Source organism: Rhinolophus hipposideros (genome assembly GCF_964194185.1).
Source record: "Rhinolophus hipposideros genome assembly, chromosome: 13".
Classification (NCBI taxonomy): Eukaryota; Metazoa; Chordata; class Mammalia; order Chiroptera; family Rhinolophidae; genus Rhinolophus; species Rhinolophus hipposideros.
Window position 1 is genome coordinate 12,822,126 of NC_138059.1, and position 27,216 is coordinate 12,849,341.

Genomic DNA, 27,216 nt, shown 5'->3' on the forward strand with positions numbered 1-27,216 from the left:
GGAAGGGGGTGGTCGATGAGGGTGAATGGGGGTCATATATACGGCGATGGAAGGAGAACTGACTCTGGGTGGTGAACACACAATGTGACCTATAGGTGATGTATTACAGAATCGTACACTTGCAGCCTATGTAACTTTCCTAACCATTGTCACCTCGATAAATTTTAATTAAGACAAAAAGTGGGCGTCTCCCTAAAGCTTACACGCCCAGCAATTCATTTAAATGTTGCCAAATTGCTTGCCGTACCAACCTACGTGTATATTCTCATTAGTGATTCAGGAGAGTGCTTATCTCCCCACACCCCTGCCTCCCCCCCTGTAATTCAGCTTGGTATCATTGCTTGATGTTAACCGTTGTACAGATAGCCCTGCTGTGCTTTGAGCCTCCCAAAGCACATTTACATGTGACCCAAACTCCACCTGTCCTCCTAATCCACCTGTCCTCCTACCCTCTTTTGTTTGGTGAGATGTCCCCGGTCCCTCTGGCTCCCTAGAGCCGACTCGCTCTGCGGATGACGGGTGTGTTCCCAGGGGTCGTCATTGGATGGCTTCATCAATCTTAAACGGTAGGACGTCCATCTGAAAACAACAGGACGAGTTCTGCTCCCTATCTTTTTTTGTCATTTCCCTGTAATTTAAGTTCTACCTGACGAACGAGTCAAGATGATGTCTGCTTTCGGTGCCGTCTGCATTCCACGTTAGTTGTGGCTGTTTTCTCCGCACAGAAAACTCCCCGCATCTTTGCCTGCGGGCGCTCAGCTCAACTGTCACCGCCTACGAGTTCTCCCGGACCATTCTCATTAAAAACAGCAATTTCTCCCCCCCACTCCCACATGTCCACCCCGCGTCACTCTACCCCATTATCCTATTTTGTTGTTCCTATTTTTCTTATCACGCTCTGAAATTATTGTACTCAATTGTTTATGATGTGTCTACTCCCAGTAGAATATAAGCTCCAGGAGAGATGGTACCTCCGGTGTCTAGAACCCTCGCTGGCACTTAGTAAGCCCTGAACAAAAACACTTGTCGAATGAATGGACAAATAAGGAGCTGTGTTCTTTACTGTCCTCCTTCCCCTTTAAACACGCTCCGAGTGGACCCACCTGAATGCGTCAACCAGGCGGAGGGCGTTCAGCCTCGCCATTGGCTGGAGTATTACCGTTGCTCCTGGCAACCACTGTTTCCCACCAGTCGTGTCGCCACCCCGCCTGGCCCGGCCCCTCATCGCCCCGCCCCCAGACCGCCGACCAGCGACCCATTGGTAGAAAACGATGCTTGCCCTTTAAGCGGCGGGACTTCTGGCCAACGTCGTTCGCTAACGCCGGAAGGGGAAGTTTCGCCTCCGAACGCTCCCTCGCTCGTCCGAATTCGGTGGCGCCACGTCCGCCGGTCTCCGCCTTCTGCACCGCGACTTGAGTGGCTTCCGCCTCGACACCTGCCACTCGCAGAGCCGGCCGCGTCGTGAGGGGCCCGGGACGGGGAGTCGGGCGGCGGTGCGCATCCTGGCCACCTAAGAAGCGAAGATGTCGGACATCGGGGACTGGTTCAGGAGTATCCCGAGCATTACGCGCTACTGGTTCGCCGCCACCGTCGCGGTGCCCTTGGTGGGCAAACTCGGCCTCATCAGCCCGGCCTACTTCTTCCTCTGGCCGGAAGCCTTCCTCTACCGCTTCCAGGTACTGACCGGCGACGCGGGGAGTGGAGACTACAGGTCCCAAGCGGGTGTCCGGCGGCGTAGCGTAGACCAGCATGTGGAGGACACGCGGTGCCTCTTGGGATTTGTAGTTCGACCGCTCAAGCGCTTTGGGGCGGGGTCCGGTGGTCGCGGGGCGCGGTGGCGGCCCAAGGGTTTGGAACCAGGGCCTGGATCGCTGGAGGGGTGGGGACGTGGGTTTGGCCGCGTGGGAAGGGACTGATTTAGTCCTGCTGTTAACGTCGTGCTCCCTGTCCTCTGCACGCAGAGGAGGCAGTGGGAAAGGAAGTCTGTGACCGTTGTCAATCTGCTGTACAGTCTGTCCTACTAGTGACGAGCAGCCTGGGTTTACTCGGAGCAGGTGCCCTCTGACCTCTGCCACGTGGGTGGCATAAGGCTGTCAACTTACCCAACCGTCCAGCTGAGTTCCTTTTGTGTTAGTGCAGTTTTTTTTTCCCCCTGTTGGAGTGATTTGAGGTCAGAGGTGCAAAGAGTGAGTTTGTTTGTCTGCATTTCTCTCTCCCAGACCCTGACTTGGTGTCTGGCGCGAGGTGGTTGTGTGTACGCAGGAATGAGTACAGCGTTAATTGCTCCAGAAACGGGAGGCCTGGTTATTTTTATTTTTTAAGCATGAAGGAAACAATCCAGATTTACATTCCTGGCAAGAGACTGTTAGTTTCCTGGAGGTGGTTGTCTGTGTTCACTGGATTCTGTGATTTTAAATCCTTAATCGGGCGGGTCAGATACTAAGAGCTGACGTTAATTTTAACACGTGACTTGGCCTGTCGATGACACGGTCTCGTCGGCCTCCTCCCTGGCTCTTTCTTAGTCTCCTTTGGTGGTTCTTCATCTTCCTGACCCTTAGGTGTTATGATGAGCCCCGAGGATCAGCGATAGGACCTCTTCTGTACGTGCTCCACAGCTGTAAGGTGATCTCGTCTAGCTGCGTGGCTTGGAGAACTTCCTACAAACTGAAGACTCTCAAATACAAATACACGTATTTTTAGTCCAGATTTAGCTCCCGATTTCCAGCCGTCTATTTGAAATTACCGCGTGGGTGACTGATGGGCACCTCAAACGTAACGTGTCTCAAGCTGCATGCCCTTGTCCCCATTGCACTAGAAGTAAATAGAAACCCCATGATTACAGGAGCTCAAGCTAAGAGTCGTGGAATCATCCTTGCCGTCTCTTTCTCACACCCCACAGTCTGTCAGTAAATTCTGTGTGCGTTAGACGTATGTCCCGAATACAGTCACTTTTCATTCTCCATCGCCAGCTATGATCATTCCAGCCTGTTCCTTTCCGTCTTTTCTCTAGACAGCTGGAGTGATCCTTTTAAAATGTAAATCAAGTCTCCTGGAAGTCCTCTGCCAAGAACCTTCCAATGTCTTCTCAACTCGTTGAGAAAAACCCAAGTCCATTGAGTGGCCTGCAAGGCCCTGTGCTCCCTCTCTGCCCTCATCGCCTGCTACTCTCCGTCTCGCATTCGGCTCCACAGTGGCACCCTTGCTGTTGCTCCGGCAGCTGACTTGGTCTCTTGATCTCTCGCCAGGGCTGTTTGCACATAGTATTTCTCTGTTTGAGGGAGCTAACCATGGCTTACCTCCTTACCGCCTTCAAGGCTTTTCCCAAACCATCTTATTAGCAAGGTCTTACGTGATGGCCCTACATAAAATAGTACCCATCCTTGACTGTGTCTCCCTTACCCTTAGTAGTTTTTGCTGTCACCCCTTGCTTGGTATTAGTCCATTGCCCTTTAGAAAATACGGCTCTGAGAGCCAGGTCTTTCCTTGCTGACCACTGTCTTCGTTACCTAGAATAGTGCCTGGCATAGCAGGTACTTACATGTTGGTCGAATGCATGGAAATCATTGGAGGTACAATAGTGAATAAGCTGGAAAGGGTCCCAGCTACCCATAAAGAAAATGAGAGAGGCATGTGATAGAGAGTGACTTAAGGGGTGTATCATTTGATAGAGTGTTCCAGAAAAGTCTCAAAGAAGACACCTGAACTGAAACTGGATGATGAGGAGCCATCTTTGGGAAGATCTGGCTCGAGGGACAATCTTGGGAAGAAGGAATAGTAAGCTTAGAAGCAGGTGCGAGAAACAGAAAGTAGACTGGACAGCGAGGACAGAGTCAGCTGTAGGGATGGGGATTGGAGATGAGGACGCAGAGAGAGCGCTGGGGCTTGCTCGCATAGGGCCTTGCGTTTTGGACTGGATTTCAGAGTCACCAGGAATGCTTTGGAGCCTTCAAACAAGGACTGCCAAGGTGCCCTTGACTGATCTGTGGGATGGACTTAGGATGTGGGAGAGGGAAGAATCCAGATAGGAAGTAAGAGAGATGGTGTGTTGGGCCAAGATGGCTGTGAAGATAGAAGTGGGTCGATTTGGGAGTTGGAGTGGGCTCGCTTGCAGCTGAATGGATATGAAGGGTGAATAGAATGGGTGCAGGAAGCAGGTCTCAGAAGATGTCACTGTTTTCCCAGTGGGTGATGGAGCCCTGTACTCAGATTGGAAATATTTTGGGAGGCTTAGGTTTGGGGAACATAACATAAAGAGTTATGTCTTGGCCATGCTCAGTCTAGAGATGCTTTTTAGGCATCCTAGTGGAGAAGTTAACTATTGGCTTAACTTAAGAAGTTAAACAGTTGGTTATCTGAATATGATTGGGGCCCGCAGCCAGAACTTCATGCTGTTCTCTACTTACTTGCTCGGGTAAATATGTGTTGACTCAGTGAATATTGTGCAGTTTGTGCCTGGTGGCATGGTGGGTGAGGTGCATGCCTGAGGAGCAAGGCTTGTAAATCATTGTGAGATGGACCTGGTCAAAACGGGCTGTTTGAACCTCCTTGCGAAATCCTGCTTGCTTGTCTAGTCAGATGAGTAAAATAAGAAAGCCTTTCTAACAGACCACAGGTGTACAGTGTTAAAACGGTCATCATTCATGTCACACCTCCCATGATTTTTCCCATCTTCCTAGCATTGTTTCTTGGGGCTTGTTATCCTGAAACTGGGGAGAAGCTGCTGGGGAGGCAGGACAGTGTACTGATTGCCCAGGTGTGAAAGGACCAATATTTATACCTTCTTCTTGCTGCTGTGACTCCTACCCATTTTGGACAAGTTTAGCTTTCATTTGCAAATAAGTTCCTCCAGGTGAAGGAAGCAGCTGAAGGAAAACCTTGCATCTGAGAGGCTAATGTGTGAGGACAGCCGCCCGCGGTGTGCTTTCTGCTCAAGGCCCATCTTTTCCTTAGAGGCTGGATAGTTAACAGCTTAAAAAAAACATTGATTTAGAATTGTGGGTTCCCGTTGAAAGGGACAAAAGTGACTTTTCCTCCTTATCGACGAGTTTCCTCTGATTAGCTTGTTGATTTGGAACTCCAAAGTTTAAAATGTTATTTCCTTAGTTTGGATAGGTAGAAACACATAGGTGTGTGTTGCGATTCACTCTCCCGTTGTCCAGAGTTTGTGGTCCCTCATGCTTCACACCCATCAATCTAATAGTTCATGATGATGAAATGGCTTGATAATGGTCCCTGATGAACTAGAAGGGAGGTCGTTTCCTGCTGTTCCGGTGGTTTCTGAGATTCTGTCTCCCAGGGCTTCCTCCACAGCGATATTTAATTTCTTTGGACAAAATAACATCACCCTCTTATATCTGTATTGTGCTTCTCCATCTTTTATCTCATTCAGCTCCCACAGTCACCCCAGTTTAAGTGTTACCCCAATTTATAGACAGCTGCAGTTTTGGTTTCTATTTCAGTGAGTTCAAGATCGTTCTGAGCTCTCGTTTAACTTCTTTGCATAATATCTACCAAAACACATAGAGTAGTTAAATGTTTAACAAAACACTTTTGAGGGTGACTTTTTCCCAGTCTGTCATAGCAATTATTTTTTCTTTTTCTGTTCAAGTAGTTGGCATTTCAAGTAATTGAGTCATGGTCTATGGTCCTGGCTCAGCTCCTTACTAGTTGTATGCCCGTAGGCAAGTTGTTTATCTTTTCTGACTCTCAATTCTTTAATTACCGAAGGCGTGTATATAACCGGCACCCAGATCGAGCAGCAGAACGTTACCAAAAAATGGGGCTAATTTAATGCCCTATTAACTCTGTTCTGAGTTAACTCTGTTCTGACTCCATTGATTATAAGATATTCCATCAATTTAATACAAATTATTGGAGGGGGAGGAAAGTAGAAGTTACACTAAATGAATATATTGAGAATAAGACACATCCTAACACAAAACTGAGTATCTTCAAATTGAGGAAATGTTATTTACTTGCTGTCTCTATTATATAAATTACATAGAAAAATGTTTATAAAGTGCCCAGTAAATAGTCTGGTAAAAAAAAAAAACCTATTAAAAAATAATGTCATTTTTATTTATTAGCCAATCATTCTCTCATTACTGCTTTCTTTCTGTGGGCAGAAAGATTCTAATTTTAATTTGTAATTGAAATTGAAATGCAACTGCTGGATTATTGTCCTATTTTTTGTCCCTTTAAAAGCATCCTGACTTAAATGGGAAGATATGAACTCATTTTCTCTAATTTGTTTCAAGAATAATTAGAAATGTCACCAACCAGACCTGTGATTGGGCCTGGTGATTTTATTTGCCAAGCTTTAACAAGCTTTTGCTTATGTTACCACGTTTAACGCATGATAGCAACCCTAGCAGATTGATTTAAGAGTTTATTGGGTTACCAATTTGTGCTTTCTGTGTCTCTGAGACTGTTTCTGATTAGTTTGCTCATTTATTCTATTCTTTAGATTCCACATATAAGTGAGATTATAAGGTATTTGTCTTTCTCCATCTGACTTATTTCACTTAGCATAATGTTCTCTAGGTCCATCCATATTGTTGCAAATGGTAAGATTTCATTCTTCTTTATGGCCAAGTAATACTCCATTGTATAAATGTACCACAGTTTCTTAATCTAGTCGTCTGCTGATGGACATTTCGGTTGTTTCCATGTCTTGTCTATTGTGAATAGCACTACAATCAACATAGGGGTGCATATATAATATTTTTTCGAATTAGTGTTTTGGATTTCTCTGGATAGATACCTAAGAGTGGAATAGCTAGGTCAATAGAGCCAGTGGAATTGTAACAGCTGTATATGATGTCAGAGGGGTAGTAGATTGGGGGAGGGGTGTTATCACTTTGTGAGGGGTATAAATGTCTATTACATTGTTCAGTACACCTGAAACTAATAGCAGAAAAAAAAGAGTTTATTGGGGAAGAGAGACAAGCACACACAAAGCTGGAAGGGGGATGAACTTGGTCTGTAAGCTGAGCATACATAGAAGTAGCCTCAAGGTTTGGATTAGAACTTGAGTGGTAAGTGCTTTTGGTACGTAGTACAGCTTTACAATCTTTCCTAGCTGTCCTGTCTATAGTAGTTATGCAGTGATCCGTAGTTAAGCTTGCCCATTAGACCATAGCTTTGTTTTAACTTTTTATTGAATTAGAGTATACAAGCAGAAAAGCGTATATGTTATGTATCTATAACTTGTTGAATTTTCCCAAACTGAATACATGTATATAACCGGCACCCAGATCAATAAACAGAATATTACCAGCACCCCCGTATGTTCCTACTTCTCCCTTCTGGTCACTGCCTCTTCCAAAAATAACTACTAGTTTGACTTTTAATACCATAGATTGTTTTTGCCACTTTTTTCTTTACAGTCTATAAATGAAATCATACATGTGTATTCTTTTGTGTCTGCCTTCTTTTCTAAACTTAGACCTCCATCCATCCACCCACCCACCCACCCACCCACCACCCACTGGCTATGATTTCCAGTACAGTGTTCGATAGAAGGAATGGTAGCAAACTTTCTTGTTCTATTTCCAGCCTCAGGATTTGATATCTGCTTCTACTTTTTATTTATTTATTTGCTTGTTTGTTTTATTGAGGTAACACTGGCTTATATAGCATGTAAGTTTCAGGTGTGCAACATTATAATTTAACATCTGTGTATACACTACAGTATTGAGCCTCTTCTCAACAGTACGTTTGAGAGTCACCCATGTTGTTGCATGAGGTCATAGGTTGCTCATCCCCATATTGTTCCTTTGTGTGAATAGACCACCATTTATTTGGCCATTCTACTGGCAGTGGACCTTTGGGGGAGGTTTTTGGCTGTGGCTAGAAAAAATAGTGCTGCTGGGAACATGTCTTGGTGAACATCGGAATGCATTTCTGTTGAGCATACACCTAGGAGTAGAATTAATGGCTTGTAATAGTTCTTTTAAAGTCCTCGATTGAGATTGAGTGCATTTCATTTGTTTTTCTTGCCTACCTAGTGTGTCCAGAAAAAAAAGGTGGAGGGGACACAGTTTCTGACACCAGCATGTGTGGCACATGGGAGCTCTTCTTTTTTAATTGCTTGGTGACTCATGTAGACTTGAAGTCCAAATCAACTAATCTGTATTGTTTCAGAAAACTCTTTGATAATTAAAAAAAACCCACTCTACATTCTGGATGGCATTTGTAATTATCTCAGTAGCAGATTGTTCAGGAAATTTTAGTTCAAGGAGAGCTGAACGAAACAGTCTCTCAGCCGAAGTTGTTGGACTACTAACTAAAGAACAACATCTTACGTTTTTTGAAGGTCTTAATATGGCAGTGAACAAGTGGGCTTCTTGCCCTTGTTAAGTGAGGGACTCTGTGGACATGGCCTAAACTAACGAGGGAGCAGCTTTCCTCGTGAAAAAGGCGGGGTAATTATGGTTCTGGCCCTGGGATTGCTGTGAGTTAAGACGAGATGCTTCCCTCCGCATCTTCTGGCCCAGGAGCCGTGCAGACCTGGGGTCCATGAAGGCTTTCCAGGCTGAAAACATGCACCCACTACTCCCAGCCCCGAGAAGAAAGCCTTTTTTTAAATCCTAACTGTTCACGTATCAGTTAGAGGAAAGGAGGGGATTTAGTTGGGTACCTTCAGTGGGGATTTCAGAAATACCATATAACATTTTGTCCTTCTGAAGAGACAGCTATCTCCTGGTGTTTTCAAATCATGATTTTAAAGTGATACAAAAATAATAAGACTCTTAGATCAGTGAAAGCAAGCATAACTAAAGTGTAGGCTTAATCAACGGGGGGGGGGGGGGAAGAAGTGAGGTATTTTGACAGACACTGATTTCCAAAGAACAGGTGCACACAGTGGCTAAAAATAGTGTCGTGTTGTCAGTGTCAGTGAAAAATGGAATCAGAAAAAAACCCCGAGGTTTCTTTTCTAAAAGCAGGCCTTGAGTAGCTTACAGTAATAGGGGGGGCAGTTTAAAATGTGCGTTTGTAAAAACCAGGTCAGCGTGCGTCTCCTAAAAGATCGTAATAGTCGTACACCCACACATTTTTTTTTTCACCAAGCGCCTTTTTAATCAACTCTTAATTCCAACCTTTCACAAAATCTGTGAGACAAGGAAGGTAGGAGTCATAGGACAAATGGCTCAAAAACCCAGACCTTTCCAAGGCCCCATGGCTACTTAAGAACCAAGCTTCTGGGGTTTACGCCCAATGCTTTTCATAAGAAGGAAGAATCAGGATGATATCAGGATGATAAGTATAAGTAGAACTGAACATTTTTACTGATTGTAATTATACCTCATAATAATGATGTCACTTGTGAGCGGCGTTGTAAACACGGGTTTAGTATAATGAAGTCTGGAGTCAGGCTGGCTAGGTCAAGTTTCTGGCTCTACCACTTCCTAGCGATGATTTAACCTTTTCTCACACTGTTTCCTCATATACAAAACCCACCTCCTGAGTCAGGGCTTGGAAATGGGCAGAATAGCATACCGTTTACTTTTTAAACCATTAGCCAAAGTAAGGCAAGTATTAGCATACCATTCCCCTTTTACAGTTGGCAGTTAAGGCTCAGAAATGAAAATTTTTGTAAGCTAAGACTTAAGTCTTAAGTCTTCTCAAGTCATTTCCAATGCTCTTTCCATTAGACTATATTGTTTCCATGGTAAAATTGTGAGTAAGCCAAATGAATTTTAACCAAGTTTGTTTTACTGGTTTAATATACAGTTCTTGGAAAGTCACATTTTGGGTGTGTAAAGTGCGTTTCCCTCTGCAGGGAATTAAGCTCTGAGGGTCACATACCTGTATTACTTAGAGGATGTAACTTGTCAGCTCTGTGTCTGGCCAGGCGCCACCACTAATGTCCTCCATTCCAGCCACACCCAAGTTGTTAGCATGGTGTCCATTTCTTGTGCACTTGCAGTTCTTTGGCATTTTGTACTCATCTTTCCAAGACCAAACTTTCTCTCACTTTTGTCCACTCCTGCTTCTTTGGACAGCCTCCCCCACTTTTGGGAATTCCTTGATTCAGTGGCTGTCATTCGAGCGTGTGCAATAAGGCTCATAGCTCTCAGCTAAAAGCCAGCATTGTAGTGGGGTTTCAAAAGTCTGGGAAGGCCATCTATTTCAGCCGCTATTACTTAACGTGGTTCTGGAGGCACTTGCCAGTGAATTAGACAAGAATGGAATAAGGTACAAAATTTTATTTACAGGTAGAGTTCATCACTTGGAAAGCCCAAGAAGCCCAAATATTACCAACAGTAAGATAGTTGAGCTTTGGTGTGGTTGAGTATAAGAAGAGCTAGAAAGCAATAGCTCTACGGAAAACTGTAAATGCTAGGAATGACTTCTTCCTAGCTGGGAATTGTATCAATGTCACATTGATGTCGTAAAGATGTTGTTTCTAGTTCACTTAGAAAAATAAAATATTGAGAGTAGCCAAAAAAATTGTGACAATGTGGAGGAGAAATGGGAGGGGAATTATTTAATCATGTAACTTTACCAGATATGAAAGAAAACATACTATAAAACTAGAAATTAAAATAGCTTGGTATTGGTGTAGGAATTCAATTGCAAACAGAATAGTCTAAAAGTAGACCTTAATGTGGGTGATAAAAGTAGTTTTTCAAATCAATGAAGATAGCGTGGGTTACTCTGTAAATAGGATTGGGAAAACTGAGTGACCATCTAGAACAAGTTGGATCTCCCTTACTCCTTAGGTGACCCTTGAGTGTGCTACAGGAAAACTGGGAGCACTTTTATCTTCTTGGCGTGGAGCAGTCGCCTATAAACATGGTACATGGTGGATACACTTGCTACATTAAACTGTCACATGTGGAAGTATGGCAAAAGTACCATAAAAACATAAGTCTGATGACAGACTAGAAAATATTTGCAACAGTGAGAAATGGAAATTTCCATAATATATGAAGAAATGCAAATCTAACAGAAAAATGAAGAAAGGAAATGCTAAAGCTTTAAAAACATGATTGGTGAATATAAAATACACCGAAGTGGTGGGGGTGTGGAGAGAAGACAGGCATTAATTTTTGGAGGTAGTGTATATTGGTTAAACATTTTTATAGGCATTTGGCAGACTCCACCAAAATGAAATGCGAATGTCTGATTTGGCAGATTGACTCACAGAATTGATCTACGTACATGTACAAAGAGGATATTCAAGAATATTCATTGTGGCATTGTAACAGTTTAAATGAAATTCAGATGTCCACATAAAAAACATACTATGAAGGCAATAAAAATGTTTTTTCAAGAGAATGAAACAAGATATAGGACAGTACAGTATAAGATAGGATGAATAATAGTAACACATACTATTATTTCTTGAAAGAAATACAAAAAACTGATCCATTGTTGCTGGAAAAAAAACTGGGAGATTGAGGATCAGGAGAGAGGTTTACTTTTCGCTGTGGAAATTTCTGTCATTTTGTGCGGGGGAGGATAAAAAATTCCTATTTCACTTTTACCTTTTGAATATGACATTTTTTGACAAGGTTTGTGATCCGAGTATTATTATTTTCCTAAATAGAGATAATTACTGTATTGGCAATTCTCATTGTAATTCATTTTTGACAGGCTTAACTGAATGCCTATTCCCAGTAGAGACTAACCACATACTTTTATAGTGCTCATTTTTTTCAACTTGTTTAGAAATATTTATTGCTTATTTTTTGATGTCATTGTATTCCATCGATTTGTAAATTGGTGTGATTGTAACTGACACGAACTTTTCTTCAGTTGTTTTCTTGAATGATATTGGTGGTGTCTCTAGTAGCTCTCATCATCGAAGAGAATGTTTTGCAAGGGTTAATTTTGTTTAGGTAAAAGAAAACAATGTTAACCAGGCTTAGAGAAACTAACGGCTGTGTTTATTTTGATCTGGACAGATTTGGAGGCCAGTCACCGCTACCTTCTATTTCCCCGTGGGTCCGGGGACAGGATTTCTTTATTTGGTCAACTTATATTTCTTATATCAGTATTCTACACGACTCGAAACAGGTATGTTATCCATAGTTGCTGTAAGTATTGCTTCTGCCCAGCTTACTAATTGTATGTTTACTTGTTGGAGGAATTTTGAGGTCTGTTAGCATCTATAAAGAAATGGCATAATGATGGTAAGTGTTCAGTAAGTGGTAACTGTGCCAGGACTGTGTGCCAGGCATTTAAAATATTTGACTTTTAATCCTCACAACATCATCATAAGGTGTAAGTAGCAGTGTCCCCATTTTATAGGTAAAAAAACAAAACAGAGTAAGACCGAGGTTTACACATATTGCCCATGACCTTCGTGGCTGAGCTGTGCGCCTCTCACTTAATTTGACATCTCGCTCTTCTGTCACACAGCAGTCCTTGCCCTTCAGTGCACAATTGGGCCGAAGTGTCTATGTCTTCTAGATTGGGGGCGAAAAACACTGCCTTATGTAATTAAAAGGCCAGCTTATTCCCTGCAATTGAAACATGCAACTTTAAAATATATAGCTGGGGTTTAGTAATATGGTAGTTGATCAGACGTGACTACCTATACCATGTTATGGATAAGCTTTTTAATAAAAACCTTTTTTCTTACAAGGTTTCCTACTGATTGTTATTTATTTCCTACAATCCCTTATACTGTTATTTATTTCCTAGAATTCCTTATACGCTGTTCTGAGTTGCTTATGCTGAGAAGCAATAAATTGATACTGCTGTGTCAAAATGTGAACATAATGGTTTTGAAAAGGCTGGCTGATTTCAGAGGCTTTACAAACCTGCTGGCTATGAGCTCAGCGTAGAGACTTCTGAGCCACCCTTAAATCTGTCAGTTTGAACATTGTAAATCAGTCTCATAACTGCAGGAATAGAAGGATGGGCATTTATGTGTCAAATATAATTTCTCCTTAAATTGGCATTTGCTAGTAGGTGCTTTTTAAAGAGAAAGAAATCATTATATTAATACAAAGTGTCAGGCCTAGACTTCTGTTACTACTGGAAGGGACCTAGAGCCTTAGGGAGCAAGAACGGGATTTGAGGAATAAACTTGGCTGGGGTGAGACTGACAACAGAGTTCTCACCACCATATCACGAGCTTGATTCTTAAATCCACCAGAATATGTGATTTTCATCCTCCCAGTTGGACTGATTGTGATACTGACTTGCTTAGTATTCTTACCCCTTTGATAAAATTTAATTGAGGATTAAGTTGTTAGAGTAATGGACACACACACACACACACACACACACACACACACACACACTGGAAAGTTCATGAACTTAATTGTCCGACTGCTATATCAGTAGGTAGTTAACTCTAGATTAAGTGTGGGTGATCCATAACCAGTTTTTAAAATTTTTATTACGGAAAATTTTCAGACATGAAAGTAAAGAGTAAGGCTAATGAACCTTTTTCTCTTTTTTATTGAGATAAAATTCACATAACATCAAACTCACTGTTTTAACCATTTTAAAGGGTACAATTCAGTGGTCTTTAGTATATTTGCCGTGTTGTACAGGCATCACCACTGTCTAATTCCAGACATTTTCATCACTCCCCAAAAAGCCCAAAGCAGTCACTCTCCCTTTCCCTGTCCCCCTTTTCTCAGCCCCTGGCAGCCACTAATCTATTTTCTGTGTATATGGATTTAACTGTATGGAACATTTCATGAGTCCTTTTATGACTGACTTCTTTCATTTAGCCTAATGTTTTCAAGTTTCATCCACACTGTAACATACGTTAGTGTGAACCCCTTTTCACCACTCATCTTTAATAGTTACCTCACAGCCAGTCTTATTTTATCCCAATCCACGTCTGTCCCTCCAGCCCTGATTGTTTGAAGCAAAGTTCCAGACATGATAGCATTTCATCCATAACTAGTTTAATATTTACCTCTAAAATACAGACATAAAAATAATCATAAAAAATAATACATAATAGGTTATTAAACCTAACTTACAATAATTCCATGACCATTTTTTATTTGAAAATTGTCTTCTCTTGGTTACTTAAGTTTTTGAACCCAGTTACTCATCCCTACTCCCTAGTCAGGTAGTATAACGAATTTGTAATACCTTAGGATAAGTGTGTAGGATTATTAGGCATTGATCTCTTTTCATTTGCTTTAATTCTTAAAAGTTGCCCCTTATTCCCCACTATCCAATCACAGAACATTTGGAAATTCTAGAGCTGAGAGGCATTTTAAAAACAGTCTTGTTGACATACAATTCACGTAACATTTAAAATGTACAGTTCAATGGATATTCATAGATGACCAACATGGCTACAGTCAACTGTAGAATATTTCATCACCACAGAAAGAAGCCCTGTGCCCATTAGCAGCGCTCCCCACTTGTATTCAAGCTCGTTTCACCTCCAGCCCTTAGGCAACCACTTTCTGCCTGTTTAAATTTGCCTGTTCTGGACATTTCTTATCAAGGGAATCATACAATAGGTCGTCTTTGTGACCAGCTTCTTTCACTTAGCACAGTGTTTTCAAGGTTCTCTGTGGAGCATATGTTAGTACATATCCTTTTTTATTGCCAAATGAGAATCCATTGTATGGAATCATCATGCTTTGTTTTGCTGGGCATCAGATGATGGACATTTGACTTGTTTTTATTTTTCAGTTGTTACCCCCGTAGGGAGGAACTTTTGGGAACTTTCGAGAACTTTCCGTTGAAATAAGGTTTCACAGACAAGCAAACAATGGTTTGGAGAGGTGTCGAGGCCCCAAAGTGTACAAAGCTTTGTGAGGTGACTGGAACCCAGGTTTACCAATTCCCAGTCTCTCTCCACCATACAGCTTCAAAATAACATGTTGACAGAATGTTTACCACCTGCATATTTTCCTGCCTGGCTAAATTAAGTATATAGCAATGTTGGCTTATTTGTAAGTTTTCTGATATGAACTGGTTGCCCACAATTTGAGACCAGTTAATTTGCAAATTCCTACTCATTGGAAGCTTGCCAAATAATAAAGTACCATAGTTCATATGGTTACAGTATTTTAAATATTCATTTGAAAGAATCCTTAGAAATCATAAAGCCCAAACCACAAAACTATTATTACAATTCAGAAACATTTGTTAGAATGTCAGCTCTGATTCACTGTGCTGATCCCCTACCATTAAGTGTCCTAACACTGTAGCTGAAGTGTGCCCTTGAGGTACCAGGGGAGAAATAAGGGAACAAGGAGAGACTTTTGCTGGAAATCTATTTTCTTTTAGATAGATATTTTTTCTGCCACTTGTTAAGATTTTTTTTTTTTTTAATTGACTATATGTCATGTAACTGTGATGGGGTGTGGCGGGGAGGGAAGGTAACTGCTTGAGCGAGAGTGACCTTGCATTCATTTGTTTCTTTTTTCTGCCTCTCTTCTTTTTAGTCTTCAACCACAGGCACAAGGACTCACTCTTACAAGGGAGCGCTGGGTCCGTGTTGCTTTTTCTGCCCAGTATAAGACAGAGCCTGGTATTTGGTGTAGTGACAGGAGCACTAAACTAGTCATTAGACTTCACTCTGCTTCTAACAAGCCATGTGACTTTGCTCATGTAACGATTTCCCATCCGTAGGTCTTCCCATTCCACCTACAGATATAGTATGAGGATCAAGAGTCAGAGGCTATGGAAAAGTTGGGCTGTCCCCCTGTCCCCCTGCCCACCCCACCCCGCCCATCAGAACTTATGCTCTAGTGGAGGGAGAAGGGATTATCCAAGTAATCACAAATGTGTCGTCAGCTCATGATGAGAACCACGAAGGAAGACCCACAGGCGGTGGGGGACTTCAGCGGGTGGCACCTCAGTAGCTGTGGAATCGACTCTCCTCCCTGTGGGTCTTTTTTAGCTTGTGGTCATCAGAGCGTGTCACTTACTGGAATTCACTTGGGAGAACACAGGTTAGCCTTACTAGGTGACTGAGTTCGGGATTTTATTGAGACACGGTTTTAGATATTTTTAAAAATTTACTTTTGTTTGAAAGGAGTGATTTAAAAATATTCGCATTGTGGCTTCCTCTCGAAGTTTTGAAGTGTTTGTGTACATAGCAGTGATTTATTTTGTTCTGAAGTTCTGAACCCTGACATTTGGCTTATTTTTGTTTCTAGGAGCTTTTGATGGGAGGCCAGCAGACTATTTATTCATGCTTCTCTTTAATTGGATCTGCATCGTGGTATCCTTCAGTCTGTTATTTTGGGCCAGAAATAAACCAACCTTTTTTCAGGTTTGGGAAAACAGACAGTATTCTGTACGACTCTTCAAATTACAGTCTTTGCATCTTTGTTTGCTGCAGTTAATAAAAATAATTAAAGGTCTTTTTAAAAGCTGTAGTAAATCATACAGAGGGATTCATTCTCTTGCCATCGCCTCTGGAGGATTTTCCCACATTTGGTTGAGTTTTATGATGTTCCCTTTTCTTGTTCCCAGTTCTCTGTGTTCTCAAGGGTGACAGCTTGACTGCAGCACAAAGAGGTTTCGGGCCATAAGACAGCTTTTGAAATCTGTGGTCCTGATCAGAAAGTTAACTTATAGCCAGCATCCTCTTCTGACTTCATTGCTGCCCTTGTCCTGGGGTCCTAAGTGGTGACTCAGTCCCTCTGTAAGTACCTGGATCTGGGAAAGGACACAGCGTGTCTCTGCTGTGTTTCAGCCACAGCTGTCAGCCACCTTCCAGCTGCGGACCTTTCCAGATGGTGAGAATTTCCAAAGGGACTTGATGGCTCAAGCCCTGTGCCGAGCTGGTGAGCTCAAACTTGCTTTGGGGTTTCGCTTCCATCCACAGTTGGCCCAGAGCCAGAAAATGGAGCACTTTGGGTGCCCTTTCCCCTCCTTGAAGGGAAGGAAAAAACATTGTTTCGGATTTCAACAGTGCTGTGGAGCCCTGAATGTCAGTAGAACCATTATGGGTTTCAGAGGCCCCAGGCATGTCCATCTTCTAATTGAAGGAGAGATGCTAATATGTAGCGGCAAAAAGAGGACGCAAGGTCCCAAACTGAGCCATGTGCCAAAGTGGTTGATTTCTACCTTTCCCTGTCATCGTACAGCCTACTAGAATATTTGTAATGAAGATTATTAGATACCTTTGTGTTCTGGGATGTTGTAAGCAACCCGAACTGTAGAAAAGTGGATTCCTTCAGAAGACGGTGCAGAATGCTTTGTTGCTGTCTGATCTTTAACTTTACAAACCAAGATTACTGGCTTAGCAATGGACATGCAGGTAAGTTGGAACTATCCATTTGTCTTTTTTATGTTTCATATGGACTACTAATGGCCTTTGATGGTTTAAATTGCATTAGCTGGGTGGTTAATTATGGGCTGTTTTGAGATTACAGCTGTTTTATTCTGAAGGTCTTACATGAGTTAGCTAAACCATTACTTTTCTTACTCATTTCTGGCTTTCTTATCATGTATGAACGTTGAGAATGACGGTTATCCCGTATTTTCTATGCATGTATGTGGATACACATTTTTTAAAAATTGAGAATATACAGTAACTAAAGCTTTAGGCCTGCTTTTTTTCAGGTAACAGAGCTTGACCCTGATATTGCTGAATCCATCTAAAATAATGTAATTGGGTTGTATTTTGTTATAGGATTTGGTAGTGTACATTGTACGATAAATTAAGAGGATCAATTTATCATTCTGATGAGTTGAGTCCCTTTTTGGTTTTTGACTAGTTGTGGGAGAATTTGGAGGGGAGAGGTAAGAAAATGGCGGATTGACACGAAGCCTCTGTTTCAGGGGCCTCTGGAGCCTCGTCTTTACATGTCGCTTCTTTTACAGTTGCTGATGATTCCTCTGATCATGTCAGTGCTTTATGTCTGGGCCCAGCTGAACAGAGACATGATTGTATCATTTTGGTTTGGAACACGATTTAAGGTACTTGAACCTAGTCGGAAGTTGTCCCTTTCCTCTGTCCTCGCGGAAGTCCCTCTCTTCAGCCCAGAGGTGTACTTTCGGACTCGGCCAGGAGAGGTCACTGCAAAGCAGTGTACCTTCCGCAGGCCCGGCTCCCTTGCTCAGTCCCCTGTGTTTCTCCAGCCAACCCCGACTCCTTACTTCCCACTCCCTGTGTACCTCAGGCCCTTCAGGCTTGCGTCCCTGTCCCTGAGTGCGCGTGTGTGTATGTGTGTGTGTGTGTGTGTGTGGTAGACAAAGTGAAGGAACTCATGTGAACCCCCCCACTTTTAAAATCTGTTCTTAGGACTCCCTGTTACATATTTTACATTTTAGCTGAAACCTTGGCTTTTTTGCCCCCAAATATTTCCTCTTGTGCCTTCTGACAATTTTCCACCTGTAACGTCTTTTCTGTTTTCCTCCTCGTGTAATTCCTACCCTGTCCTAGTCTGAGTTGAGCCGGGACGTATTTCCTGAGTCACCTGCCTAGAATTCGTCTTGCCTTTGGGATTCTGTAATATTTTGTGTTCTTCGTTTAGTACTTACCACATTCTGCCTTCCACTTATGTATGTAGAACTCTTTACTGGTTTGTAAAGTTCCTTGCAACTCCTTTTGCTCTTGGCATGCTGTCTCGAATCTGGTAAGGGGCTCACATGTTGAATTCACCTGGAGAGCTATCTTATTTGGGAGAGTATTAGGTTAAGACATCAATATGCAAAGAGATAAAAAATTCAAATAACTTCGTGAAATATGTAAAAAGAGAACCAAACAAGATGGAGTATTTTTAGTTTATTGGTAACAACTTGCTGGTTGGAGTCTTACTGTGATTCTATACAGATGATGTTTTTATTATCATCTGTATGACACTCAGCTACTTTCTGAAGCTATTTGTTAATATTAATTTAGCAGGGCTCTGTCTCTCCAGTTACCAATATATGAATATGTGTAATTTGAGATAGGAAGTTTTAAGCACAGTAGGAATGATGCTGGATTGATCTGAGACATTTTTGCAGTGACTTTCCAGGGATTTATATAAAGCCCTTGTCAGTGCGTCTGTCTGTACCCATTGCAGCCCATAGCAGCTGTATCTTCCTTAGGTGTGGTTACTCATGTTTGTTTGTATTCTTTCCTAGGCCTGTTATTTACCTTGGGTTATCCTTGGATTCAACTATATCATTGGAGGCTCGTAAGTGATACTAGGTTTATTTAATTGGAAACTAATCCTTGGAAGACTTCCATTCTTTGTCTTCCGTCTCTGATCTTTATGAAACTTTAAAGAAGCTCAACGTTGATGCATTGGAACCTTTTACTTACAAAATAATTTTATTTTGATGTAATTGATTAAATTGTAGGGCTTTAAGCACATTTAGCATTGAATGATTTTTTTGTTCTTGTTAGCTCCTTGTTACAGTATGCTTCCATAGATGTGTTTTTGAATAAATACTCATTTATGGATTCGTTGTCCAGATTGAGCAAACATAGATGTAATTTGTGTCTGAGCTGACTCCTGTAAGAACTATGCATAAAGTGACTGTTTTTTGTTCTTAAGGCATTTTCAGAATGCTTTGGAAACTGCTTACTGTCACAGAAATACAGATTCTCAGATGGGAAGTAGTTTTTTAAGTGGTTTAATGGTACAGAAGTTTTGGCCAAACAAGGTTAAATTTCTAGTCTGGCGTTAGAACTTAAGACTTAGGAAAACCTTTAACACATCCAGTCAGAATTTTAGGAGAAGGATATCAACATGCAACTATTCTAAGAACTCCCATTTCTCATACTACAAAATATTTTTCATGTTTTAATAGAATTTTATAGTACTAGTTTTTAATATATCTGACATATTTGCCCTGTGTGGTCCTAACTTCTCCTGCATATTGATAGGGAGAAAGGAATGAATCAAGCAAACAGACTGTGTTTAGAGCACAAGTTCTGAGCTTGATGAGGCTCCCCTGTTACCCACAAGGGCAGATCTGGGAGCAGTTGCACTGTTGATTTTCCCTGCTGGGAATCACGTCGCAGGTGAAGACGAAGAAGGATATGTAATAGTAAGGATCCATAAAACCTTGAAGGGGCCTATATGGAAGCCATGGGAAAACTGAAAAAGGTCAATGCTTATTTTAGGATTACAAGGTGAAGGTCAACTTTCCGAAGTGATCTCTATGATGTCTTATACTCAAGGATACCAGAGGCAAGGAAGATTGCTCAATGGTTCCAGGAATGGGGAGTAGGCACTTATTGTCCCTCCTTTCCTTACTGCCATGCTTCTCTTTTCTTGCTAGCCTTCATTGTTTGCCCATTTTTTTCAAATATAGTATTCATGACTGGAAGCATTCAGAAGTTTGCAAGCTCCCCAACTCTGAAGGCAGGAAGTAGTGAAACCAATATCTTGAGGATGGGCTGGGATTTGAAAGAGATGTCCGAGGGAAGATGTCCGAGCGCCGACCCCAGGGGTCTAGCACGACTGGTTTCCCTTCTCCCCCAGAATGCATTTGCCACTCAGACCACAAAAGGGCTCGTTGTGGCGCTGTCACAGATTCCCAGGGACCAGACATAGGCTGCCATGCGGGATCTCTTCCCTGTGCTGTCACTAAGAACTCACTGCATCTCTCTTTACTGCTTAAATGTCTTTCAACTGATGTGGCTCTATCCTTGCAGGGTAATCAATGAACTTATTGGAAATCTGGTTGGACATCTTTACTTCTTCCTAATGTTCAGATACCCAATGGACTTGGGAGGAAGAAATTTTCTATCCACACCTCAGTTTTTGTAAGTGTTTTTTCCCCTCTCTTGTTTAACAATCATTTGACTGCATGTGTTCTTGTATATCCTGATAAGAACTCCATGAGAAATAGGATTTACCTCTCTGTCTGAAGAAATGAGAGGCAACAAATGACTTGCCCTGGTCACATGGTCACCGGAAGCCAGGGATCGAAGCCACAGCTGTCTTCTTCATGGAACCCAGCCAGGGGCCACTGAGACTAGATTCAGGCATCACAGGAGCTTTTCAGCTCTGCTGAGTAGGCGGAGCAGCTGTGTGCAGCTCCAGGTGTGCACACAGGCTAACAGGGCCAGGATAGCAGGGTTATCAGTTTTACCCAAGATTTTTGGCCGAGGAAGGGTAAAAGGGGTAAGTTAGCTCATTGGTGAATAATGTAAAACATTTTTATACTAAATATTGTAGGTGGGAAGCCGGCTCGGTGGCTCAGGTGGTTGGAGTGCCGTGCTCCTAACACTGAGGTCACCAGTTCGATTCCCACATGGGCCAGTGAGCTGCGCCCCCTACAGCTAAGATTATGAACAATGGCTCTCCCTGAAGCGGGGCCTGCTGTGAGCAGCCGGAGGTTGGCGTGGGCTGCTGTGTCCTGCCATGAGTGGCCAGTGGCCCGTGTGGGCTGCTGTGAGTGGCCCACTGACGCCTGCTGACCTGCCTCAGCCAGGGGAAGTGCAGGGCTCCTAATACCAGCGTGGGCCAGGGAGCTCTGTCCTACACAACTAGACTGAGAAACAATGGCCTGAACTGGAGTGGGGGGAGGGGGAAAGCAGAAGAAAGTGGAAAACAAATATTATGGTGGGAATATTTATAGGAGTTTTCAAAGTTAAAAATGAGAGCCTTGAGGTTTGTATAGTCCCGTACCCTGCGAGTATGTGCTTGAGCTTTGTCTGCGTTTGGGGCTTTACTCAAGTGAGGAGGCTGAGTGGCTGAGGGTACAGCTTTGGTTTTCAGACAGATTTGGGTTGGAAACCCTTTCCCCTTATTTACCTGTTTTGGGACTGGGAAAGTCACTTAATAAAATCACTAACTTCAGCCTGTGAGTCAGCAAGCTGGGGGGAAGGCCTGGCTCCGAGGACTGCAGGAGGTAAGGTTGGAGCACAGTAGTGGGTACTCGGGAAATACGAGCTCTTAGCCTCGTTCCTGAAGTTGGGGCTGCGGACGAGCCAAAAGAGGTGCTGACACACTTCCGCGTGTAAGTAGTGTGACCACTCTGTCCATGAAGCGAAAGGCTGTGGAAGAAGGGACCAGTGAAATCACCATCTGGGTGTCACAGCCTACCTGACAGTCACGCCTAGTCTCCAACTGGGAATATGCAATAATAGCTTGCTTTTAAAAGCTTAAAAAAATGAAAATAAAAACCTTTTTCACATCTTGCTGCTTTTAATGTTTTGCAGTTTGTCATTCTTCCAAGGGGTCCATGAGGGCAGTAAAACTTGAGTAGCCCTCTCACCCCAACTCCCCACCTCCTAGTATAGATTAAGGATAGGTTTTTGAAAGACTTTTATTGTGAAATATAATATACAAACAGAGAAGTACACGATTGTTGTTGTATTTTGTTTTTTCTTTAAGAGCATAAAAAGAAACTTGTTTCTCTTCTGAACCTTGAGTTGCCTCCAGGCTTAAAAAACAAATGACCAATCTGCTTTCCAATTATCAAAGGACACTCAATGACAGCAGGCTTGGATTTTTAATCTAGGTTTATCAAGTCAGATGGCAGATGCATCAATTAAAAAAAAAAACTTGGTACTTTGGGGGGCAGCCAACAGTTACTTTACTTTAAATGGCCATATTCTAACTTAGCGGTTTGGAGATATTTCTCAATTGTGGGCAACCAAGTATACGAGATTCTAGTGGGAAAATTGACCACTCGCTGGAAGCCTACATTCCATTTGAGCTTTCTCTGTTGGTGGAAGCCCTTCTGTTAAATTTTGCGTAAAGCTCAGATGACAAAATGTAGCTCCTTGCAAAAGCAGTAACTGCTTTGAAATTGCCATAAATTTTTGTTGATTATGTGTAATTGGGTCTTATACTAATTACTTGCATTTAATTTCATTGTCTAAGCAGTGGAGATGGCTTCCATATTGTCTTACAGTAAGAAGCAAAGCCGGACAGCCCTAGCATTGCCTTTTTAAGTGTTCTAGTTTATCATATACTGTGAAAGAATACTGTTATACCAGAACATCGTGGATGTTGAAAAACCAGCGCTTGGAAATACATTTTGATTTAAAAGCCACAGCCGTATTTGTTTGAAGGGAAAGATGTGACTTACAGAATTCTAAGATATGTCACTATTCTGCATTCCATTTAGAAAAGTAAACAGATCCTCTCCTGTATGCAGTTATTTTTCTGTTTAAACAGGGGTTCACTTTCTTTTGGGGAGGGCGCATGAAGGCATCAAGAGTGAGGGCTGCAGTCACTAACTGCTGTCGCCTGCATCACGCTGTGTGTGTCCCGTCTGCAGCGGGAGGCCTGCAGTGCAGTAAGGTGCAGGCTGCAGATTCCTGAGCCAAGCTGCCTGCCTACATTTGAATCCTGTCACTTTGGAAGAACTTGACTCAATCTTGCCTCAATTCTCCCGTTTTTATTGGGGAACAGTAGTGCCTGCCTCTTAGGGTTGTTATGAAGATGAGATGAATTTATAAACATGCAGTGCCCTGTGTATGGGAAACTTGTATGTTAAGGTTCTGTCTCCTCTGCAGGCTTTTTGCTGTGGGCCAGTCACCACTCACAGTTTGCACTTGGTGCCATGAAAGGTTTAAACTGGGGTGTCAGATCATGGTCTCTGCTTTCAAGCAAAATTTTAAACTTTAGGACCCGAGAAGTGGAATAAATAAACAGTCTCAGTTTACTAATAGTCAGTGAAGGGAAATTGTTGGAAAAACTGAGACCATAGCCTGGGATTTATTTAAGTTTTCTTAGCTGTTCTGTGACTCTTAATTTATGAATTTGTAAAGTGGGAAGTCAGCTAACTTTTTTGGGCTTCAACTTGCCCACCATCCATGAGATGGAAAGAATGCAGTTGGAGGGCAGATTATGAATAAGCGTACCCAGAACTCCAAGACACAGAGCCACCTTCTCCAGGCTCCCCGTCATAGATGGAGAACCCAGCTACATCGTAGAGATGCTATGCGAGGCTCAAACACACTTGTTCTTTGAAAGTGAATTTATTTTGTATCCTTTGATCCATATTTAGATATATCAAAATACTATATATATATATAGGTGGCTTTTTTCTGGTGATTGGATTTATGGGAGTAATATTTTTGTTTCCATATTATTCTGCATGAATCACTTTTATAGTCAGAAAAACAATTTTTTTTAGAGTGTGAATTTAGCTGAAAATTTAGTCAATTTAAGAAACCTGAAAAGTGAATGCCTTCTGTGGCCAGGGCCCTGAGCTCAGTGCTGAAAAGGCAAGTTAAATAAGACATTGTCCCCCAGCCTTCCCGTTGGCCACAGACTAATATAATTCAGTGTGACAGATTGGGGGCCACCAGGAAAGGAAGATGTGCTAAATGGTCTGATAACTATGTGGAAGTGCTTTTATCGTCTTCTCTTTCTTTTTGTCGTCCTCCCCCCCCCCCCCAGGTACCGCTGGCTGCCCAGCAGGAGAGGAGGGGTGTCCGGGTTTGGCGTGCCCCCTGCTAGCATGAGGCGAGCTGCTGATCAGAATGGTGGAGGTGGGAGACACAACTGGGGACAGGGCTTTCGACTTGGGGACCAGTGAAGGAGTGGCCTCTGGCCTGCCCACCAGCCCGTCTGCTCAGATGAATTTTTCTCCCAGTGCTGAGTGTGCTTAATACAACCGAGTTCTAGCAAACACCGTGGGACCTGACCCACACTGAATGTAGTCTTTCAGTACAAGACAACATTTTTTAAATCCTGAAGAAAAATGTAAGTGTTCCTCAAGTTTCATGATTCTCATTCACGTCCTTACTGCTATGAAGAACAAACATCAACTGTGCAAATTTCAGAACTGACTAGATTTTTTTGGTGTCTTTTTTTTCCCTTCCTCTTCTGTCTGAATAATGGGTTTTGGCAGGTCCTGGTCTGCTGGCACCAACCTGGGCATCTGGAGTTGGGTCACCAAATCCTTGTCAAAGGGACTTGGACCTCTTTCTTGCACACATGCCTCCCTCCCACTTTTTCCAGCTCCCAAATTTGCAGCTAGAGGAGGTTGCCCTTAAAATGGTCCTGCCTTTGACAAGCTGTCTTATTTATTGACTTTTGCCAAGGCTGGGTCACAGAGAACTCATTCGCACCCGTTTTCCCCCCTTTGGTGGCAGAACTGAAACAATAGGGGAGAAGACAGGAGCAGTGGAAGAAGAGCTTTTTCTCAGCTTTTGCAATTGCTGTGACCTGATATCAGTTGCTACCACATGCCACCTCTTCAGATGATTTTATTAAAAAAACAAAAACAAACAAAAAAAAAGCACCACTGAGTCAGTGAGGGCCGTAGGATGGTATTAATGAGGCCTGACATTGTTGCTAGGCATTTTTTTTCCCTAATTTAAATGATCAAAATTATAGTGGAGTTGCAGCTTATGCAGGCTGGGTTTAAACTGTGGTGAGCATAATCCCTTTGCGTCGCGTGTGTAGGGAGGGCGTACTGGCGTGGTGTGTGCCCCGAGGAGTTGGACTGTGTTGTGCTAGAAATTCCCAAATCACATTTGCCACAGGGAGATGCTCTCTTTGGGGGGCTCCTGGGCATTGATTCCATTTCATTCTCATCGTGGATATATATGTTTATGAGCACAGTGGAGGGGAGAACCGTAGACCCTATTTAAACTGTCATTTTTTGGGTTCCCCCTCCCCGCTGTTCCCCATGGTCACGTGCTTCAGTTAATTGTGAGGCAGGTGCGGCTCCTCTGTACGTACATAGATCATATTTTAAGAGCTAATATAGCACATCTAAGTAAGTCACATAATTTGGGGTTGTAATGGCTTTAGAATCATTTGTGTTTGAGGGTCTTTATCGTTTTGAGTCACGAATGTACATCATACCAGCTGCAATACCCACCACTTGTTTCTCATAGGTGGCCTTTTTCCATCAGAGCGAGGCTTGTCACCAAATAAAGTTTTTCGAAGGCTACAGTGTTTCACACAGTTTCTGATTTTATGGTTTTATTCCGAAAGCAGACTGCTAGGAGCAGTGTTGAGTGGCTGCCGTACTTTAATCAATGAAGAAGTCTTTGAACATTTTGATCCAGTTTCTTTTCAGGAAACATTGTGTGCTAGCAGGATGGCTCTTCTTTGCCCCACTCTTAAACAGTGATGTGTGTCATCCTAGGAAGAGGGGATTTGATAACAGCTCCTCAGTTATAATAAAGTTTGTGTGTTCCTCTCCATATTTAATTTATATGATAAAATAGGAGGTGGGGAGAATCTAAACCTTAACTGTCATATGTTCTGTTGTTGACCTGTGGCCACAATAAAATTTGCTTGTAAAATTTTAGAAGCAATTATTCCTATGGTGTCGCATGTGTAGTCGTCAGTCATACAAGGGTGTGAATTCCTTGTATGTGGAAGAGATTTCTGCCGGTGAGTGAGCTGGGGTCTCTCATACGCCCTCTTAGCAACTCAACTGCCTGAGCGCAGGAGTTTTTCTAAAGGTTGTGACACGTATTCTTTAGAATTCTTCAGTTCAAGGCACAATGTTCATTAAATTCTTCCTTTAAACATGTTTAACAAGCTGGTGATTTTATTAATCTTTTTCTCGAGTAATTTTGACTAAGCCAGCTATTTGAGATTTGATTTGGCAAGGCAAGACATGACAGTGGATTCTCTTTATGAATGAAAGAAAACAATCCTTATTTTGTATAGAGAAATTCCCTTTTTGTAACAAATTGTTTTTATTGGTAAAAATTGTCAAATTAAAATGTACAACTTGACGGTTGTCTGTCCTAAGTTTCTGTATCCCTCCTCTGCCTCGGTATCCTGTTTCCTCTTTGAGATACTATAGTTTCTGTAACCAGTCATCTCTTGGGCATTTATGAGTGTCTGGTATTTGTTGCTGTTATAGCAACACAGCAAACATTTTTGTACCTACTTCTGTTCACAGGTTGGAGGTTATCTGGAGGATTTACTCCTAGAAGCAGAATTTCTGGGTTTTAATTTTAATGAAGCAAGATGCTTCTGAGCACTGGCTTAGGAGTCATATCTGATTGTAGCGTGTTTCTCGGCCTTTCTGTAGCTCCCACCTATGGGTCTGAGTCCTGGGACCCAACTGAATTAGTTTCATCCCCATGTCGTGTAAGAACCCACAGAGACTGGGAGGCTGACGCCCTGACGTTCCTGAGCCTTCTTGAGGGTGAACCATCCATGTTTCTATCCCAGGCTTTAGACAGGCTGTCTTCATTCATCACAAGGTGGGGAGCTGAGAAGGAAGAGGGCTGTGTACCCCTCTCCTGGTACTAGGGAGATACCGGAAAAGTCTAAACGATCTGCTTACCTCAGAGGACAGCACATTGCCAGTGTCACTGTTCTAAGCTACCTTTTGAGTAACACTGACCTTGCGATTGCCAACTGCTTCATTCATTGCCAACTCTGT

The 27,216-nt window shown here is 42.5% G+C and overlaps 1 protein-coding gene across 1 annotated transcript; it reads left to right on the plus strand.

Moving 5' to 3' along the window:
* The first annotated feature begins 1,291 nt into the window (after positions 1–1,291).
* DERL1 (derlin 1) lies at positions 1,292–26,580 on the plus strand. Its single transcript, XM_081070162.1, has 8 exons — positions 1,292–1,676; positions 11,916–12,027; positions 16,104–16,168; positions 17,186–17,212; positions 17,779–17,874; positions 19,027–19,079; positions 20,549–20,659; positions 24,255–26,580. Exons 1-8 carry the CDS (start codon positions 1,524–1,526, stop codon positions 24,391–24,393), a joined length of 756 nt encoding a protein of 251 aa, XP_080926288.1. The 5' UTR covers positions 1,292–1,523; the 3' UTR covers positions 24,394–26,580.
* Positions 26,581–27,216: the final 636 nt, after the last annotated feature.

Coding starts and splice junctions, on each gene's coding strand:
- DERL1 (XM_081070162.1), top strand. CDS start 1,524: ATGTCGGACATCGGGGACTGGTTCAGGAGTATCCCGAGCATTACGCGC. Junction 16,169..17,185: donor TTAATTGGATCTGCATCGTG/GTATCCTTCAGT, acceptor TTACAAACCAAG/ATTACTGGCTTAGCAATGGA. Junction 17,213..17,778: donor GCTTAGCAATGGACATGCAG/GTAAGTTGGAAC, acceptor CTTCTTTTACAG/TTGCTGATGATTCCTCTGAT.